The sequence below is a fragment of the Metarhizium album genome (assembly GCF_000804445.1).
Source record: "Metarhizium album ARSEF 1941 chromosome Unknown scaffold_20, whole genome shotgun sequence".
NCBI classification, from domain to species: domain Eukaryota; kingdom Fungi; phylum Ascomycota; class Sordariomycetes; order Hypocreales; family Clavicipitaceae; genus Metarhizium; species Metarhizium album.
In genome coordinates this window covers 238,937-255,656 of record NW_024467594.1, presented here as the reverse complement: position 1 = coordinate 255,656, position 16,720 = coordinate 238,937, and the positions used below count along the sequence as shown (strand labels likewise).

The 16,720-nt window shown below is 56.2% G+C and overlaps 5 protein-coding genes across 5 annotated transcripts; 4 read left to right on the top strand and 1 right to left on the bottom strand.

Moving 5' to 3' along the window:
- Positions 1–632: 632 nt before the first annotated feature.
- Positions 633–1,083, top strand: MAM_06381 (uncharacterized protein; the record flags this gene model as incomplete). The annotated part of the gene is made up of 2 exons (XM_040825179.1): positions 633–835; positions 891–1,083. 2 exons carry the CDS (start codon positions 633–635, stop codon positions 1,081–1,083), a joined length of 396 nt encoding a protein of 131 aa, XP_040676835.1.
- Positions 1,084–2,275: 1,192 nt separating this feature from the next.
- Positions 2,276–5,294, top strand: MAM_06380 (protein amidase; the record flags this gene model as incomplete). Its single annotated transcript, XM_040825178.1, has 3 exons — positions 2,276–2,411; positions 2,527–2,866; positions 2,924–5,294. 3 exons carry the CDS (start codon positions 2,276–2,278, stop codon positions 5,292–5,294), a joined length of 2,847 nt encoding a protein of 948 aa, XP_040676834.1.
- A 1,479-nt stretch (positions 5,295–6,773) lies between these two features.
- Positions 6,774–8,305, top strand: MAM_06379 (uncharacterized protein; the record flags this gene model as incomplete). The annotated part of the gene is made up of 4 exons (XM_040825177.1): positions 6,774–7,032; positions 7,083–7,185; positions 7,247–7,407; positions 7,476–8,305. 4 exons carry the CDS (start codon positions 6,774–6,776, stop codon positions 8,303–8,305), a joined length of 1,353 nt encoding a protein of 450 aa, XP_040676833.1.
- A 454-nt stretch (positions 8,306–8,759) lies between these two features.
- On the top strand, positions 8,760–10,454 carry MAM_06378 (Pseudouridine synthase-related protein; the record flags this gene model as incomplete). Its single annotated transcript, XM_040825176.1, has 4 exons — positions 8,760–8,880; positions 8,996–9,152; positions 9,224–9,855; positions 9,913–10,454. 4 exons carry the CDS (start codon positions 8,760–8,762, stop codon positions 10,452–10,454), a joined length of 1,452 nt encoding a protein of 483 aa, XP_040676832.1.
- Positions 10,455–11,759: 1,305 nt separating this feature from the next.
- MAM_06377 (SAC3/GANP family protein) lies at positions 11,760–15,280 on the bottom strand (the record flags this gene model as incomplete). The annotated part of the gene is made up of 2 exons (XM_040825175.1): positions 11,760–13,822; positions 13,888–15,280. 2 exons carry the CDS (start codon positions 15,278–15,280, stop codon positions 11,760–11,762), a joined length of 3,456 nt encoding a protein of 1,151 aa, XP_040676831.1.
- Positions 15,281–16,720: the final 1,440 nt, after the last annotated feature.

Here is a 16,720-nt window from a genome sequence, read left to right as displayed (position 1 = left end):
GACGTTTGCTCTCCTGCATGCCGCGTGATTTGTAAAGCCGTCGTCACACTAAAAAATGGGCGTGGCCCACGCCACATATTCTTGTGTGTTAATGCCCTTTATATGACGGGGGGCAGTTGTTGCTGCCGAATCCTTGTCGGTTGGGACACGGGGGTTCCATCAGGCGAGACATGGTTGTTGCTTGACCAAGCTAGTGCAACGGCTTGTTCGGAGCACTTGAAGATTAGTACTATTTGCTGTGCCTCGTGGACTATGGCCAGCATGGCTAGCCGGGAGGTCGGGCGGTGACACTCGACCAGCAGAGATTCAGTGGCCGAGGCTGCGCTCTGGTGCATCGTCAGTTTGCCATTGACAAACACTGCGCGGCTTGTACGAGTGGTTTGAGCGAAATAGTATCATTTGGAGTAGCTCCGGATAGGAGCATCGGCTGGGAGATGGATGAAAACTCGCACTGCATTGCCTCTGTGCCATGATTGGGGTTTGCCCGTGTGACTGGAAGCGGTTTCACGCTTGCACGCTGAAATGCAGTCTGAACGTGTCAATATTCAGACTGTCTCGAAGTTATAAGAAGATATCAGACGAATGCCGTCTCTGCCTAGGCACGGAGTCGATTGGCAAAACGTCTCACCATCATGATGCTCACGATCAAGTACACTGCACTGCTGAATATTCTGACCGCAGCGCAGATTATCTACGCCACGCCCGGCAACGCGGACGACAGGTGTGGCATTGACGAAGCCATCTACGAAGCCCCCAGCTGGGCATTGACGAATATCACCAGGCGCAAGTTCACCAGACAGATTCCCGCTGCTCCTTCTCGAGCACCGAGCACCGAGTATCCTGCTTCTGCTTCTAACCGTCTGGTCACCATTAGGCATCCCCAACGACAGGGAAATTTGGATGAGATTCGACATCAGCAGCCCTGATCTCGACCCTCTGTACTGCTACATGCTGGTCCACGTCAAGGAGGACGCGAGGCATGCTTCCTTCTCCGACCAAAGGTGTGTCGGGAGCAATTTCAGCGTGTCCTGGGGCTACACCAAGGACGACGACGACGCGGGCATCATGACCATCGTGAAGTAGGCCATCGTTGATGCTCCACAAGCACAGAACGCGGATCACATACTGACCTGTTGGCAACGAATTGCTACTAGCCCCGGAAGGACCCGTCGATGTTGGTTCGGATGGCGAGGAGTCAATGCAGAGGATCACCTTGAAGACGCGGGCCCGAATGCCACCAAGGAGATGCCGCCGATGTGAATTCTGCGCCGCCGTCGATGGATACAAACGGGCTGAGTCGCCAGAGGCCTTTGGGGTTGGACGAGGTTCTGTGGTTTCGCGCCGCCGAATTTGTTTCATGCCGGTCAAGAAGCGTGACGGAGAATGCGCGACCTGATGGTCCTGTAGGCTTGAGTACCGCGACAAATGATGATATCAAGCCCCAAGCCAAATAGCCGCGACGTGATCCGCGGGAGCTAGACTGTGGACGTCTGAGACTATGGTCCAATGGCATACTGATGAATTGAACTGACGACTGCGCAATTCGGTGCGTATCGTGCGTAGCATGATTGAAGGTGTCTCGTGATGACTGACCAGGGAAGCACGTCAGAGTTGATGCACAGTTCGTGGGAAACCAGGCAGCTTTGGGCATCAAGCCCTTGGGCAGTGGGGACGCCGCCACAGTGACCACACAGCACGGTGGCCCCTGTCTGGACTTGGCTTCGGCGCTTAATCAAGCGTCATCTTTGGCTGCGCGTGGGTCGGAGGACACCGGGCGGCCAATCGTGGCACAGCTCACAGTTCGCCATCTGGGGTCGCACGCCTTCCTCTGCGAGTGCCGAGTACGGAGTACCGGTACCGAGTACCAGCACCATTGGCGTCAATGCTAACGGTTTCCGCAGCAAGCTCGAGCTCGAGCTGCCCATGGACGGTCATGGTGCGCCCACGTTTCGATGCGGAAAGAAAGCACGACGCTCAAACCACCAGACATAATAGCCTCACGCGCCCGGCCCAGCATTCCCCCCCATTTGCTCTTTTTTTTTTCTTTTTTTCTTTTTTTATTTGTTGGTAGCTGTAGCGGTGGTGTCTTGCTATCCTGTCGGACTCTCTATTTGCTTGCGGCCTTCGATCTGGCCCGCCGATCCGGCTCGTTTTCCAACCGCTCGACGAGCGTTGCCATCGGGGCCCGCGGTGGGAGTCCAAGGTGCACCGTGGCGACGCCATTTCGCCCGCGCCGTCGTTGGCATAGCGCGACCAGTATTGCGGCTGGGCCAAGATGAGGATCGCCTGTCTCCAGTTTGCGCCGCAGGTCGGGGATGTGGACAATAATCTCAACCGGGCAGATGCGATTTTGAGTCGCGTAGACCCCGAGGCACTCGATCTGCTGGTCTTGCCGGAGCTGGCCTTTTCTGGTACGTACTGCATGATAAACCGAGCTGATCGGACCCTGCTTGTTCGTTCGCAGGTTGAGACGAGAGACAAGACGTCCGCCGGCAAGGAATATCCAAGTTTCTAACCCCAGCGCAGGGTACAACTTCAAGTCGTTGTCCGAGATATCGCCGTTCCTCGAGCCATCGGGCTCGGGTATCAGCTCCTTATGGACTCGAACCATGGCCTTGAAATACGACTGCACCGTCATCACCGGCTATCCCGAAAAGGTCGACCCGACCCTCAAGTGGCCGACAAACCCGGAATACTACAATGCGGCCATTATCGTCAACGGCGAGGGAGAGACCGTTGCCAACTACCGAAAAACACACTTGTACTACACAGACGAAACATGGGCTTTGGAGGGGCCTGCGGGGTTCTTTGGCCAGACACTGCATGGTCTGGGGCGTACTGCCATCGGAATTTGCATGGACCTCAAGTACGTGAAATCACCCCTGTGGTCACTTTGCGGCCAATATTCTAATCTGTAGCATAGTCCGTACAAGTTTGAGGCGCCGTGGGATGAGTTCGAGTTTGCGCATCATGTGTTGGACTGCGGCTCTCGACTCGTCGTCGTGTCCATGGCTTGGATAACCAATGATGATCCCCGTCAGTTTAGCCGCATGCCTCAAGAACCAGACATGAGCACTCTCCTCTATTGGGTTTCCCGTTTCGAACCAATCATAAGAGCAGAGTCTTGCGAAGAAGTCATTGTGGTGTTTGCCAACCGTACTGGCTCCGAGGGGCAGGTCACGTATGCTGGTACCAGTGCTGTCATCGGCATTCAATCTGGGGAAGTTCGAGTGTACGGGATCCTCGGCCGCGGCGACAAGGATCTTCTTGTTGTCGATACCAGCGTGGCGCCATATGCCAAACTAGTATACCGGCCAGGAGAAAATGGCCTTGATGTTGAGGCTGGGGAGCCAGGGGGATATGACCAGCGCCAGGATTACGAAAACCGTGGTCCTCAACGTTCCCCAGGCGCAAGGGAGTCTGAAGGCTCACCCCCGACCCCGAGCAGCCATCAGACACCCCAGGGCGACTCAGACGCAATCCAAGAAAAGAATATGTCTGCCCGCCACAGCGAAAACAAATCACTTGATCAACATCACTCAGGTGCACCGGTAGGATATGCCACCGAGGGTCAGCACATCCGCACACACACAGCTCCAAGTCCAGGTCGAACTCCCAACTCGGCCCCGCCAAGGCTCATGGTTTCAACAAGGCACTCGAACAGCCATGGTTATCTGAATGCGCCCTCTCCAGCATCATTGTACGCGGCAAACGCCAGTGGCGGCCCTTTCCAAGTCTTGGGAGGAGAAGTCAGCTTCCATGGGCCAAATGTTGATGCTGGATCGTCTCCCTTGGCTGCTTACGAGTCTCAATTATCCGGGACGTCTTGCGAGTCGCCTCGAGATTACTGGGCACCTACACAATTTTCTCTAGCTCAACTGCCTGGTTCAAGATGGGCATTCCTAGGTGATGCGGATGACCAGATCATTTCGGAAGATTCGCCAGTAGCGAACCAGGAGAACCGCTATAGCATCAGGTCTGATGTCTCTGTGTGGAATAACCAGCCCGGCCGCCCTCCGAGCATCGCCAACGACATGATGAACCATCCTACACCACCTCGGGAACTATCTTTGGGCCGAGTTGGTCGCGATGCCCCTGAACGAACACCGTCTTTAAATGACCACCTTGATGTCGCGAGACACAAGTCTCTTCCTATCCGTACTTACTCAGTAGAGCCCCCCCTCAGAAGCCGACCTCGGGGCCACGAGAGATCAAAGCCAGCCACTGTAGACAACGACGACCTCGGAGCCGTCTGCCAAAGACCCGAGGGCATGGCCATGTCCGCAAACGCATCTCAACAACACACGCTCTCGCTCAATGGGGACCGAGATCGTTTCCATCTTAATTCTGCACACCGAACCTCGGGCAGCCGGGGCCACAGCCGAGGTGAAAAACCGACGCCAATGTTACAAGATGATGGCTCCCATGAAGAAAGCACAATGACTGCCTCGATACCAATAGCCCTTGGCCAGCATCCCACCCGCTCTGGAGGCTCGAGAGAATCGAGTAACACGGGTGGACAGCTGGGTTCCACTCCCAGGCCACCTCCACGCCAGGCTTCAAGTGGACATGCCGTACAAAGGACCAGCTCCCAGGGAAGAATCGGTGACAACCCCCCGCCCAGAAGCGCTTTCACGCAGCGCGAACTAAGGTCAAATACGCCAGCCAAACCTGTCGACAGAGGGACAAGTCGTGGCCGTCGACGCGAAGGCAGGCCCGCCACGAATCAAGAAGCTGCCACGCCGGGAATCCACCAACGGCGGAACAGCACAAATACCAGCCGAGGACACCACGCCGAGCCGGTGGACTTGTCCCATTTCACGCTTATCGAAGATTATACTGCACCCAATTGTCCCGTTCACGGCTTCCGATCTCGCTCTAGAACGGGGCCAAGTCAAGTTCAGCCTGGGAACAACACGTCTCCGGGGACTGATCCGGCTTGCTCCCCTCCCCAGCCAGAGAGGGTAGAAAGGCGACGGAAACAAAATACACCACGGCCAGCGAGCAGAAAAGACGCACCCAAGGTGGCCACGCGATCGTCCAGGCCCCATGCGTCGCCGCAGCTGAGCTCCAAGCATGCCGAGACGCCAAAGACGTCGACGCCCACAGCTACCAGATCGAAGCAGCGTCATCAACCACTGGTCCTCAGCGCACGACAGCGACCAAAGACGCCCGAGGCCATGATCCTCGCGAGTGACGGCAAGACGGACGCTCTAGAGCTCCTGGCAACAATGAAATGTATCGAGCGATCGCTCGGAAAGTCTACAGATCGGCCACGGAGCGCAGTCTGGTAACATTGTCATTTGCACCATGACCATGATGCTGGGGCCATAAAGGGGAAGTGTTGGTCTTGCGTTGTTGTCTTGGCCCATTTTTCCAGCTTGCCTGTTTTCTTATTCATCTCGCTTCCTCCCCCGGCAACGTCTTGGGACCGTTTTTTTTTTGGCCGAAAACAGCCCAAGTGAAACGGCTATGATTGGTTGGTGGGACTTGAAGCTGTTGCCGTTTGCATAGCGAGGGCGATGTGTGAAGATTTGAACATTGTTGGGCGCTCTGTGGTGTTGGCCGGAGTGATTTTACGGCAGACGCGCATTGATGGCGTTTTGTGATTTTGCCACGGAGTACGGAGTATATGCTTGGTTTTGTAGGATATTTTTTCGCCTTGCCCTTTAGAAAAGAATCGCCCTGCAATTTTGTCACCGAGTATGGACACTGGCGCATAAGTGACTCGTGACCTCTGAGAGACGACTGGGCGCCAGCTTGGGAGTCGGGACCGGCGCGTCGATGAATAAGTTTGGGCCATACGGAGCGTTTCAAGCAAGCCACTTCATCATGTCAACGCCTAGCCCAGGCCCAGAAAAGTCCCATCATGGGGGATGGCCCATGGGCCGGCCTGGAGACGTGTGTACGGAGGGAGTACGGAGTATCGACCCTGACAACTGCACCTTGTGACGATCTGGGGGCGGGACGGGCCATGAATCGACCAATCACATGTTGTGTTTGAAAAACGGAACGACACGGGACGGGAGGTTGTGATTGGATCTCGAAGCGCCGGACCTCGAGGCCCGCCGTGGGTGGATGCCGCTCCGGATGTGACAGGCTTGGCGAGCAAGCTTGGCAGGCCCGTTTGACGAGTCACACGCGAGGGACGAGGGACGAGGGGCTGGGGAGGTGCATGGCGGGTCCGAGTGGATATCAATCATCCTCGTCTCCTTCATCTGCGGAGGAGGCGCTACCCGCATTCGCACTTGTCGGCCTGCAGGGTGACCTGAATGTCCGTACGGAGTACACGGTACAACAGTCTTTGAGCCGGTGTGCCGGGCGAGCTGGGGAACCGGTCGGGATGGCGGGTGCGTGTGCGTGTGCGTGTGCGTGTGCGTGTGCCTTTTACCCCTCAAGTCTGGGCTGGGCTGTCTTCACACGCATCCGGCGCGCGATGCGACTTCTCTGCACGTCCTTCTCTCTTGTGCCGTGGCATCTCTTTAAAGCCAACAAACAGCCTGACGGTCGGACGGGCCTCACCGGAAGGGACGGAGGGGCGGGATATATCAACGTCGCCAGATATCCTGGATCCTGTTTCAGAACAAACAGGGAAAAGGAATCCGGACGCTTTCTTGAACGTGAGGCTCTGCCAAGTCGCCACAGAGAGGCCTTGGCTGCAGACGTCCACCATCGTCAGTCATCCTTGGTCAGAACCGTTGTTTGCATCCTTCCTTGGCGCGTATACGAAGTTACGAACCCACCACAACGGCATTGTCCGTCCCAGCAACATCATGCTTTTACGGCCTCCTTCCCTGCCAATCCTCCCGGCTGCCCTGCTGCCGCTGGTGCAGTCGATTCTCGTGCCCTCTGGGTCGCCATGCGCTGCCAACTGCGGGAACATCTTGGACAAGACGTCGCCCGAGGACTTGGTTTGCAAACAGGGCAGCTTTTCGACCGATCCCACGGGGCAGCAGTTTGCTGGGTGTGTCGACTGCGAGAGATCCAGCGCGTACCACAGCGGAAACGACAGCGATATCCAGTCCATGCTCTGTAGGTACACGACTCGTGGGCCAGACCAGCACGGGGAAATCTGCTGACAGATGAACTCGCTCGAGATAACGTCCGCTACGCATTGTCGTACTGTGTCTGGGGCGATGCGCCGACACGCAATCCCGAGGTCACCAACACGCCTTGTATCACTACGTGAGATGTTGCTCCTGTACCACGGCGTCTACCACGACTCACGATGCTGATGTTGGAGCAGCAAGGCATGCGGCCCGTTCAAGGATGCCGTGCAGTACCGAAACCTGTCTTCCACGGCCCGCGCCTACCAGTACTGCGATGCTTGGCCGTCGAACGATACTCCAGACTTCGAGGGCTGCACCGATTGCCTAAACGCAGAGGGCAGGCAGTACATGGCCAACTGTGGGTTTTCCTCCCCGTGGTTATCGCTCTGCGCCGACCTGACCCCCCGCTGACTGTTTGTCGTGTAGTCGTCGTCGCCCTCCAGGCTGGCTGCGAGCAGAGACCGTCGGCGGGCCTCTACATTGGGCTCGACGGCGAGCTGTTTTCCACCACGGCCGTGGAGATGACGACGCCGCGCCCCACGGCATCCGTCGGTCCAGACGGGCTTGACCACGGCCCCTTGAGTCTCGGTGCCAAGGTTGGCATCGCGGTCGGGGCGTCGGTAGCACTCCTCGTCACTGCCGGATGCTGCATCGTCTGGAAGGGGAAGCGCCGCCGGAGGGCGTACCTGCGAACTCTGGACACCAGAGTCGCTCGAGGGGGGTGGCCGTCGCCGAATAGCCAGCGAGAAATGGGCCAGGCTCCCGGGTCGCAGTCCCTTCGCGGCCACGACGACACCCCCCTCAGCCAACGACCTCTGCGGGGCCACGGATGGGATGACGCTCCCTCTCGGGGCTGGGATGATTCGCCGGTGAATGCCAACGCCGAGAAGCCCTTCACCAGATACTTCTCGCCGTACTCCAGCCAGTACAACAGCCCGATCAGCGCTCGTGACGGGCTGACGATGCCGTGGCCGCGAGGAGCACCACCCCAGGATCATCATGCTGGTGCCGCGTCCGGTGGCGAGGGCTCCTCTGGGCCTCGGGGCGCAGTTTCAGACGACAAGGGCACGGCAGGACCGGAGGAGGCCTATGAGATGCACCTGGTGGACAGTGGCGAGAGCCGCAGCTCAAAAAGCCAACAACGGCCCATGGGAAGAAGCGAGGCGCCTGCGTTGAATCATGCAGGCGATGGGAACGTACCCTCGTGTCAGGCCGCGCCGACTGGACACCATGGCACACGCGGAAATGTCGTTTAGAGAGCCATCTGACGGCGACAAATTGCGCTGGCGATGGACGATGGGTACGCTGGTCTATTATTTTTGCATGGTGTTGGGTGTTGGAAGAGTTCTCTGTATCTGATGTCTCGTACGTAGTCATTCACACATCACGACTTTGCGAGACGGCAAATTGTGGCTGGTTCGCTGGCCGGCACCCCATAATTGCCCTGGCACGTGGCTTGGGCGAGGCCATGGCCCCCAAATAGGACTAGTTTATGTTGTTCAGCCACTCTCCGGCCAGGCTTGAAGTCCGTCCCCACACCGCGCAAAGGGCAGAGGAAAAAAAAAAAAAAGAAGCATCTTCTAGCCACAACCTACTTCTTCAGTGCAAAACATCGCCACGAACCTGCAAGCACGGCCTCGTCGAGCTGCCCCCCATACGAGTGTGCATCATACACTGGCTGCAGGGTCTCGGTTACATCATCAGTTCAAAATGACGATGGAAGTCGTCAAAAGTAGCAAGGTGGAGGAGGAACACACCATCAAGCCCCAGGCCGTGACTCCTGCCGTGGACACGAGCTCGTGGCCGTTGCTCCTCAAGAATTACGACAAGCGTGAGTGTTTACACGTCCCGGAAGTGGTCAATTGGTTCCCCACGCTTGATGGAATCAAATTGAGCACGCGAGAGATGGACAGATTTGAGATTTGACTGACACTCCGTGCCTGCAGTGCTTGTCCGGACGGGCCACTTCACCCCCATCCCCAATGGCTGCTCTCCGTTGAAGCGAGACATCAAGTCTTATATCAGCTCTGGCGTCATCAACCTCGACAAGCCTTCCAACCCGTCCAGTCACGAAGTCGTCTCCTGGGTCAAGCGTATTCTTCGGTTCGTGGACCCTGGAAAACTGGGTGCTTGGATGCTGGAAAGCGAAGCGTCACGGCTGACTGGTGCAACAGTGTTGAGAAGACCGGCCACAGCGGCACCCTCGATCCCAAGGTGACCGGATGCTTGATTGTCTGCATTGACCGCGCTACTCGCCTGGTCAAGTCCCAGCAGGGTGCCGGCAAGGAATACGTCTGCGTCATTCGCCTCCACGACAAGCTGCCCGGCGGCCAGGCCCAGCTCGCCCGCGCCCTCGAGACCCTCACCGGTGCTCTGTTCCAGCGGCCCCCCTTGATCTCCGCCGTCAAGCGCCAGCTTCGTGTCCGAACCATTTACGAGAGCAAGCTGATCGAGTTTGACAATGACCGTCACCTGGGCGTCTTCTGGGTCAGCTGCGAGGCCGGCACCTACATTCGAACTCTCTGCGTGCATCTCGGTCTCCTTCTCGGTGTTGGTGCTCACATGCAAGAGCTGCGTCGTGTCCGCAGCGGTGCCATGGATGAGAGCAAGCACCTGGTCACCCTTCATGACGTGCTGGATGCTCAGTGGACCATGGACAACACCCGTGACGAATCCTACCTGCGCCGTGTCATCGCGCCGCTCGAGACCCTCCTGACTGGCTACAAGCGACTTGTTGTCAAGGACAGTGCTGTCAATGCTGTGTGCTACGGCGCCAAGCTTATGCTTCCCGGTCTTTTGAGATATGGTACGCACAACTCAAGTCTGCAGTGACTTGAAACAACGGGCTGACGTGTGCGTACAGAATCTGGTATTGAGCACCACGAAGAGGTTGTCCTCATGACCACCAAGGGCGAGGCCATTGCCATTGGTATTGCTCAAATGTCTACGGTTGAAATGTCTACTTGCGACCACGGCGTGGTTGCCAAGGTGAAGCGTTGCATCATGGAGCGCGACCTCTACCCTCGCCGCTGGGGTCTCGGCCCTGTCGCCCAGGAGAAGAAGAAGCTCAAGGCCGATGGGAAGCTGGACAAGTTTGGTCGTCCCAACGACAGTACGCCTGCCAAGTGGACCTCGGAGTACCAGGACTACAGCGCGACGGATGCCTCTGCTGCCGCCGCGGCTGCCGCGGCTGCGCCTGCGCCTGTGAAGAAAGTTGAGGAGACCAAGAAGGAGACTGCCACTACTGCCGCTGACGATGGCGACAAGAAGAAGCGAAAGAAGCACGAGGGCGAGACTCCGGATGAGAAGGCGGAGCGAAAGCGAAGAAAGGCCGAGAAGAAGGCCGCCAAGGCTGCGAAGAAGGCCGCCAAGGGAGAGGCTGGATCGGACGACGATAGCGACTAGGCTAGGCGGCGGCAGGGCAATTTGATTGTCTGCGAGGCAGGGGCGGGGGTCACGGGAAGGAGGGGAGTCTTGATTTCAAATTTTGTTTGGGATGTGGACGGTCTTGCCGTACCATGTTTCATGTGTTGGGCACCACGGCGTTTTGGCATAAAATGTTTTCTTTTCGGGGGCAGGGTGCAGGTGTAGCTGAGAACTCAACACGACGACATAAACCAACCGCCAGTGGTAATTTGGCATCTGCTCTCTGCCGGCGTTGCGACGTGGTGTCTGCTGACGAGAACATGTCCAGATTTGTTTGCCCAGACGGAGAAATGTGTACGGCATGCCACTGACACGGGGCTGTGCCGCATTTCGGAAGCCATTGTCCCGCGAATGCAATTCAGCGGTCGGGACCACATGTAGTGGCCGGAGCTGTGCGTGCTTGAAGGACGGAAGGAGGAAAAAAGGGATGACTCCGAGTATTCGGGACGGTCGCCCGGACCGGCGACCCCCTGCCCGACCCCGACGCGCCGCCTGCTTCCGGTGCGTCGCCGGGGTTGAGTGCGCCCCTGCTGAGCCCCTTTGGCAGGGGCGGGCTCGCCGGTGCTCGTTGTCAACATCCAGACGACGCTTGATACGCCGCCGACGAGGTAGCCGCTCTTGAGCTGCGCCTCGCGAACCCTTTCGTCGGCGCGAGGGTTCGTCATTGCCATTTCGTCGGGCGAGCGAGCTTCGAGTCGACGAGGAAATCGTGTCGAGGAGCGGCGCGGGCCACGTCGCGTCTCATGTGCCCATCAAGTAAAGTAGTTCAACCCGAGTCACGACTCACGAGCAAACAAAGTAACGAACACAACAACAGATCCCGTGTACTCTGTAAATGGGACAAAAGAGACCGCCACAGCCTGTGACGCAAAGGACCAAACTTCATTATCATGCCCTCTCCAGAGTCCAGAGCATGCAACTAACCTGGCTAGTGGTACAGCGTCATGCCCGCTTATGCAAAAGAAAAACAACAAAAAGACAATGAATATGTAGGGAAATCATGACCCGTCAAACCAAATAACTTGGGCGGACACGCCGCCGTCCAGGCGGGCATGTGTGCGCCGGTGGGGGGGAAACCGTCCGTCATCCAACTCTATGGGTATCTGGCGTCGTTGACGGCCGCCAACGACATGATATAGACAGCCAAATACGTGCCGTGAATGTGGTCACCGTCGTGAAGAAGAAAAAGAAAAAAACGTAAAGCCTTGCGCGGATGCGCTCTCCTCTCTTGGAGCTATATTTAAGCAGCGAAAGAACCCTAACCCCGTGACTCCAAACGCCGAATTAGATGCTGTCGTCAAACCAAGGAGACTCCGTCCGTGATTCGCTCCGCAGTCGCTCGTTCTGGGATTTGTACCACTTCCGCCCTTCTTCCAATTCTTGTCGTATTTCCCTCAGTTCGCTTGTGAGCTTCTCCGCTTCGCTCATGATCCGCTTATGCTTGTTGCGCTCTGGGCAATCCTCCTCCTCTGCCGCGCTCGCGTCCTCCTCTGCCGACCTCTTCCTCTTGCTTGTTGCTGATTCGTCATCCGCGGTAGATTGACGAACCAGGGGCATCTCGGAATTCGGGGCACGGGCACCTCCGCTAACAGAAGCCCGTCGGATCGACTTGTCCCTGGCTGTTGACCCGAATGCCAGGCTGGGGTAGCGACTGGGGCTTCCCATCATGTCGTACGCCATGGACTCGGGCACGGCGGTGCCGTCGGGCAGCTGCACGATGCCCATGGCTTTGAGCCTCCACCGAGCCGAGGCATTGCTTGCGGACCTCGAGCTCTCCGCTGGCTCGCTCTCCCGGGACGATGTGGAAGGCAGAGAGCGGCGGAAGCGACCAGGTTTGGCCAAATAGAGGTCACGCAAAGCCTTGGTCTTCCCGCCCACTTCCCTGCTCAAATTGGGCGACGACTCCCGAGATTGGCGGCTTGTAGACACCGACTTTGTTCTGGACCTGAAATCTTGCTCTTGTCGCACGACCGATTGGACGGCATCCTGCTCCTTGTTCGTGCCAGACGATACTCCGCTGGATGGGAGCGCCTCGTGAGCCTTCCGCCTGCTCGTGCCCCTTTGCTTCAACATGTCCATGAATTCTTCGGGGTGGTTGACTTTGGCAAGTTCTGCTCGTCGCTTTGCAGCCATCTTGGACGCCTCTTTCCGAGCCCAATTCGCAGCAGCGTGTTGCGATGCGTAAAACGCTCGAAGTTGATCTCGACCACTTCGCCTCAGGGCGCTTAGACGCTTCTCTCTCGCATTGTTCTTCCATCGGTAGAAGTATCTGAGAGAAAGATTATATGTCCGAAATTGTTCAGCCTGTTCGTTCATGGCTTCTGCCTCCTCCTTTATTCGGGTTTCTTCCACTTCTTGTTGAAATTTATCAAATGTCTCTTTGGCAATCTCGTCAATCACGTACACTTGGAATTGCTCCAGCAAACCGTTGTCGCCCATCACGAACCACCTTGCAAAGTCGCCTAGCAAGTCTCGAAATTTCTCAGCAGGTTTGGGCGGGCCAGCCACAGCCGCAGTGCCAGGCAAGTATGTGGACTTCTTGCTGAAGTGGCTGGATGCGGACGATGTGTTGCGCACATTACTGGGCATGGCTGACCCCGACGTCATCGTCAATGATTTTGGGGCAGAGAAGGCCGATTTTTCGGTTGCCAAAGGCGGAATCGCTGGTGCAAAAGACCCGGTGGGCTCTGTATTTGAGGCTGTCTGAGAGCCCAATATGCCAGGTTGTTGCCTCGCGAGACCTGAAGTGACATTCGAAGCGTTGATGCCAGACTTGCTCACATCCTGGTTGTCAAGAGTAGTTCCCGGCTGTGATGGAGGAAACTTGAGGCCACCAAGCCCGAAGCTGGTTGGCTTTGCTTGTGACGGGGTTGAGGAATCAATGCTCTGTTTGAGGATGTCAGGCGTTTTGGGCAATGCTTGGTGCTGTGGCAGAGGTGGAGGCGGCATAGAAGACGCTGGTGCCAGCTTGCTGGCATCTGATGCTGGGTTTGGCCCACCTAGCAGTCCGAAAGCAAAAGGACTGACAGTTGGAGGGCCGGCATTATTGTTTGGTAAAAGCGAGTCTGACGCCGTGAGCGGAGAACTCAGTTTGCTTCCTGCCATTGTAGATGTTTCAGTGGCTGGTGTTGCTGATGCGAACGAATGTGCAGTAGCGACATTTCCAAGTACAGATTGAGCTTTATTCTCACCACCGTTGATCTCCGAAGCCGACAATAGAGGTGTCGATCCGCTGGACGCAAAGGGATTGGGTTGACTGCTGGCTTGAAGAGTCGACACTGGAGCAACGAAGCCCTTGGTGGTATTAGACCACGAATGATTGTTGATATGGCCAGGCGGGGTTGAGGCTGAGGAGTTTTTGTTAGCAGTTTTCTTTGGGCCGAGCAACTTCTCCCTGATGGAAGGACCAGACCTTGTTGAGCATTGGGAGTCGCTCCCGTAGACGACCTATTGGTTCCAGACGGTAATGGCGTAGGAAAAGTCGAGGATTCATCGTCCTGTACAAAAAGACTGCCTTCAATCCCCGACCCGTTGACTTTGACCACGGCATTGGGATCCTCGAAAACGGTCCGATGTATCAATTCAGGGAGTGGTGTCGACCCTCGTTTCCGTTCCACCAACGTATGCGAATACTGATGCTGCAACCGGCGGTGAGGCAACGGCCGTTTGCTGTCGAGAACCAAAATTTTCCGTCCATTGTCAAATGGATTGTCGGTATCTTGGGCGAACTCCAAGTCGTGGAGTTCGGCAAAGTCGATGGCCTGCTGCACAGTGTCGAATTGCAGGAACTTGTTAAGTGCTGCCGCTGTTACATCTCTAGCTGGATCCTTTGGTCTCGCAAGTGCGCGCTTGATGGTTTGTAATACTGATCTTCGGAGCTGAGGAAAGTGGCATTCCGCGAAGCATGCCATGGTGTACGAAACCTTGGGGTCTCGCACAATGCGAAAATATGCTTGCGAGGCTGCCGAGGCGGCCAGTGAAGGTCCATCCTTGAGTGGTCCATGGAAATTGTGAGTGTCCTGAAGTGCTTCGACCAGCGATACCGCAGTTCTGACCTCGTCTGAGTCACGCCAAAGGTACGGCTTCCACTGTCGCTGGAGAGTGTCCATGATGCTGGGGTCTTGTGCGTGGAATACTAGATAGTATGCTCGAAATTCTGGTTCGTTCTCGCATTGAATACCCTGTTCGTTGCAGTCGTCATAAACGTCTCGAAGTGACAAGAGGGCTTTGCCCAGCTGCTCCAGCTCTTGTTGTTGAACGAAATCTTCAGGCGCCTTGCCTTCCTGTGACAGCAAATGCAGGGATGTAACATGGAATCTGGCAATATTTTCCAACACGTACACCTGAGTTGTAATCTCCTCCGGTGTAAGCGATGAGAAGAATGAAAAGTCGCGGCGAATTGAGCGAGTACGATCCCAGAGAAAGCCATGTACAGTTGCCAAATTTTCATCGTCTCGCAACACATCGTCCAGAAGATAATCCAAGGTCCGGCGCAGGGCTGGAACGGAACGGACGTCCATGGGAAGGGGAGCTTCCTGGCCAGCAGCCGACCGAGCCAGCTTCTTCACCATTTTGCTCGTCTTGACAAATGAGGTCCGAGGATCCTTCTCGGCCTGGACCACGTCCAGTTCCGTGATCCTCATGATCTTCTCGAACTCGGGGCACATATCTTCGCAGATACCCTTGAACTCGATCGCGTCGCTCAGCGCTTTTCGTTTCTCCGGATCATCGATCAATTCGGCGTTGGTTAGAGACGCTCTGACGCGCTGGCGAAACGTTTCATACTGCTCGCGGAATTTCGCCATGGCCTGTTTGTTCTTCGGGTTTCCTGGCTCTGAGGGCCAGGAAGGCGGGTAAATTCCATCTTTGCGTAGCTGATGATAAATTTTCCGGGCTAGGGGATCTGTCGAGTTGTGAGGAGTTGCCGGGAGGTTTTCATCATGGCCTATTTTGTCAGACAAAAGGCCCGAATGTGGTGTGGCTCGCGAATACTCGTTATCCAAAATTGACGGTTGGGGCGATCCGTTCAGTTTGTTTGCATTGTTTTGTCGAGTTCTGCCTTTACCTTTGGGCCTCTTCCCGCCGGTATCAAATGGGTTGCGTTGTGCTCGTTTGCCACCTCCATCGCTCAGGCTGCTGTCTGTGGTTTGAAAGGGATTGATTCTCGCTTTAAATTCATTTTTCGTTGAGTCGCCCACAACATCGGTGCTGAATGGATTCCTCCCGCCTGTGGACGGGGGGGCGAACGGGTTGACCACTGGCGCCGAACTACGCGTCCCTTGGGAGAGAGACGAGAACATCTGGTTCGACGATGCAACGAACGTCGCATGCACCTATATTGTCGGTTTGCACATCGAGGATGACTCTCGGGCGCCCGGACGCGGATGTTGCAAGCAGTTCGGGCGCGCAGACAGATATATGGTCTTGAGGTCGCGGAGGCGCTATTCAGACGTTCCAGCTTGAGCTTTGAGGAATCCACCTCAGCGTTGCTCACGTGATAAGTCGCAACCTAGTTCAAGCCACTTGTGCCAACGTCACCCGCGGGTTTGTCCCAAACAAAGAAACTCATGCACCATCCTATGGCGAGCAAATGATTCTGAGAACGCCTCAAGGACTATGTAACGTACACTGAAACAGTTTGAATACAATAGCAGCATAGACCATGAGCAGACTGACAGTGCCTCTCTGACTCCGTACTCCTGTTCATGGACCAAGGTCTCCAATGTCAATTAGTCAGCATCCCACCAACCTCCTCCTTTCTTCGAATCACCAAGTGGAGCAACTGAGCGAGACAGTACGAATGCTGCTTGCGAGGAAGACCGGATGTTTCATCCGGATAGCCCGCTATTCTTCATTCTTCGTCGACTGTCAGCTACGTGCATGGCTAGGTGGCTGCAACTTTTGGCAAAGATAGCAGGCCGGAGCTGACGCGGGATTGTAGGATGACCAGCAAACACCCGACCGGAACCATTTGACGAAATGCCGGCCCAGCTGCTGACGAGCTCTGATGACAGTGATGAAAATCGAAAATTCGACGTTTAATTTTTTACAGCACCATTGGTATTCTAGCTGTCCCGCTCAGTCACGCCGGATATAGCACGCGCCATTACAAACGCCATTCCCGAGTAAACTGGGAACCGAGAACGACTTCCACGGGGAAAATCGGCCAAGGCCTGCCCTGGCGGTGTTCCAGAACGCGGTCGCGGGCTTATTGTTTGCGTAAAAAGCGCATACCTGCGCCTCAC